The sequence below is a fragment of the Hakea prostrata genome, chromosome 6 (genome assembly GCF_041222555.1).
Source record: "Hakea prostrata isolate BN-2017 chromosome 6, UWA_Hpros_2, whole genome shotgun sequence".
Taxonomy (NCBI): domain Eukaryota; kingdom Viridiplantae; phylum Streptophyta; class Magnoliopsida; order Proteales; family Proteaceae; genus Hakea; species Hakea prostrata.
In genome coordinates, this window is record NC_142605.1 from 5,874,833 (window position 1) to 5,877,649 (window position 2,817).

General features: G+C 37.4%; 1 protein-coding gene across 1 annotated transcript; it reads right to left on the reverse strand.

Moving 5' to 3' along the window:
* Positions 1-1,395: 1,395 nt before the first annotated feature.
* Positions 1,396-2,603, reverse strand: LOC149012162 (protein FAR1-RELATED SEQUENCE 5-like). The gene is made up of 2 exons (XM_089159177.1): positions 2,085-2,603; positions 1,396-1,995 (listed from the first exon to the last, which is right to left on the reverse strand). Exons 1-2 carry the CDS (start codon positions 2,601-2,603, stop codon positions 1,396-1,398), a joined length of 1,119 nt encoding a protein of 372 aa, XP_089015303.1.
* Positions 2,604-2,817: the final 214 nt, after the last annotated feature.

The following is a 2,817-nucleotide window of genomic DNA, read 5'->3' on the forward strand; positions in this document are numbered from 1 at the left end:
TTGCATCAGTATTAAGTCAATATAAGAATCTATTTATGGAAATAAATCAAGAAAATCAAATATGGAAACTAATCATGCAATCTATGTGATTAAGGAAATAACTATCCTTACCTTAATTACTTCGCAAAGGATCTTGGAGATCAAGTAAGATATTGTCTAAACTTGGAAAGAAAGTATATATAACATATTAGGAAAGATACCTAGAAGGAAAGAGATCAAATCATCCAAAACAGACCAAATATGAGGTTGTTGTCCTCATTGGTCGATTGATTGGTCTACTGCCTCAGTCGACCAAGCAGTCAACCAACTGAGACAGTGGCTTACAAAATCAGAGATTTCTGAATACAAAACCGAATTTGGTGATTCAAAAGGGCACCAAACAAGAGGGAATATACAAGGATAGTATGTTGGTATATAGAGGACTTCAAAACCCTAATAATATCAAGTCTTCAAGTTACAAATTAGGAAAGAAAAACTTACCATAATTAGATCAATCATGGTTCTTGAAGAAATCATATAAAAATCATGGACGAGAAACTATAGGATGATGGATTACTAATCCGATGAAGATTTCATGAAAAGCATGCATAGATCTTCTAGAAAAATAGATCTAAGACTAAAGAACATTGAATCTAAAAAAAGAAAGAAGATGAATACATGGTTTTCCTTCAAAAGCGAGTGATGATCTTGATGAAGATCATCCACCAAGCTTTTAGATCCTTAGGAAAAGAGAGGGAATGGGCAGAGTGATGGTTGCAACAGAGATGCAACATCATCTCTACTGTCCTCCAACAGAAAAGGAAAGAAAAACAATGGAGAATCAAAGATGAAACATAGAAGAGGATGATCACATACATTTTTGTGTAAATGCACGAGATTTGACAAAGATCTGTCAAGAAAATCACCAAGGATGCAGAGGAGATGACTTGAAGAGGGCTCTGGTTCGTTCCAAGGAGTTTGGAGGCACAAAAGACGAGTTAGACTCGAAGTTGGACTTAAATAGAGAAGCCAAGACCTAATTCAGCAAAACAGATTCCTTTGGTCGATTGGTTGGTCGACTGGCCCAGTCGACCAAGCAGTACAGAAAATCCAAAACAGGGAATTGAAGGCTCAGATCAAATCCAAATTTGAAGGGGTTTTCCACACACACTAAGTGGCTTACCTAGTATGTAGAAATGCCTTCGAACCAGGTCAGAGAGTACTCCAAGTCCATCAACTAATTCCTTCTTCATCAGGGTGCAGTTTCCATAAATAGAACACTGTCATCAACACTCATGGATTCTAAGCCAACCACCAAGTCTTCCACTGAGATGGCCCATAGCTGACTTCTTGCCTTACTTCGGGTTGTCGGACCTACAAACAACAGGGTTTCTGGGTCAAGGTTAGGGCTGGGTTTCACAGTGTGCTCCTCACACCTATTGTGAAAAGTTCATGCATGTAACAACATGCCCATTTTTCTTTCAATTTATTTGTCTTATCCAACCAAGAAGTGTCTTGAAGCCGAGGATTGTCTCTCAAATTCTTCCATGCATTTTCAAATTCATCAACTTCAGTGTACTCCCAAATGCATTTTTTCAAACAGTTGCTGAATAATGAGTGTTCATGCATCATATACCCGAGGTGTTTCTTTGCATTTTGCAAAAGATGCCAACAACACAATGCATGATGGGTACTAGGTGAAACCTCTGCTATTGCCCTTGCCATTGCAGCATCCTGATCAATGAATAGGATCTTCGGCTTCTTCTGACCATTACTTCTAAAGAAAGTCTCAAATAACCACTTAAATGATTCAGCAGTTTCATCATAAAGCAAAGCAGCACAAAAAATAACTACAGTCCTATGATGGTTGAAGCCTACAAATACACCCAAGGGCCTATATTCCTTATTTGTGCAGAAAGTAGTGTCAAAAACTACCACATCACCGAACAATTCATAATCACACTGCATCCCATGATCTGCCCAAAATATATTTGTTATCTTTTTCTCATTGTCCATCTGTAAACAGTACACAAAAGCAAAATTTATCTCCCGTTGTTTATCTAAATAGAGCATCAAACTCCTAGCCTCCCCAAAAGCTAAATCACGTTGCCGTTTGGTATTGAGATAATTCTATAGATCTTTCTTGGTGAAGCCAACATTTTCATTCCCTCCTGCTTGGAACCCAATAAATCAAATGTTAATTTGGTCCCCAGTCCAGTCTCTCTCGCTAAATCTATCTCAATAGCTTGGGTAGTAGATATTGCACGCTGAGACCGCATAAAATGTGCGGTATTTAATGTGTGAAGAAGATGGTTGTGTTCTTCAACAAAGTCTTTACATTCATACTGTCCATCTGCCTGTAATGATATGCTCATCTTTGCACCACAGCCAGTTCTAGTCTCTGCACGATGTACTGTTCTCACTTTATCTGATTCCTTCCGCTTTCCATGTTTACTACAAACATAAGTCCTTTGCACAATGACAGTTGGATCTTCTGTGCTCTTATGGCAATAGGCTCTTCTTATACTAAATCCAATATTACGCCCATATTGGTTATAAAAAGTATAGGCTTCTTCTTCTGATGTAAATCTCATGCCAATTCGAGGCTCAAGACAACTAGCCATTGCAATAAACTAGCCAATCAACCACTGAGATACAATTATAAACACAAAATGTGAGGAAACATGTCTAAAATTCAAACATTTTATTACAATTCGGTGCATCTAATAAAATTTCATTCTTCCATCAACAAATAGCACAACACAATGAAAATTAAAGGTGTAAAAAAAATATATTGATGGAATAAATGAAACTGTAAAGTGTATATCTTTCCTTGAC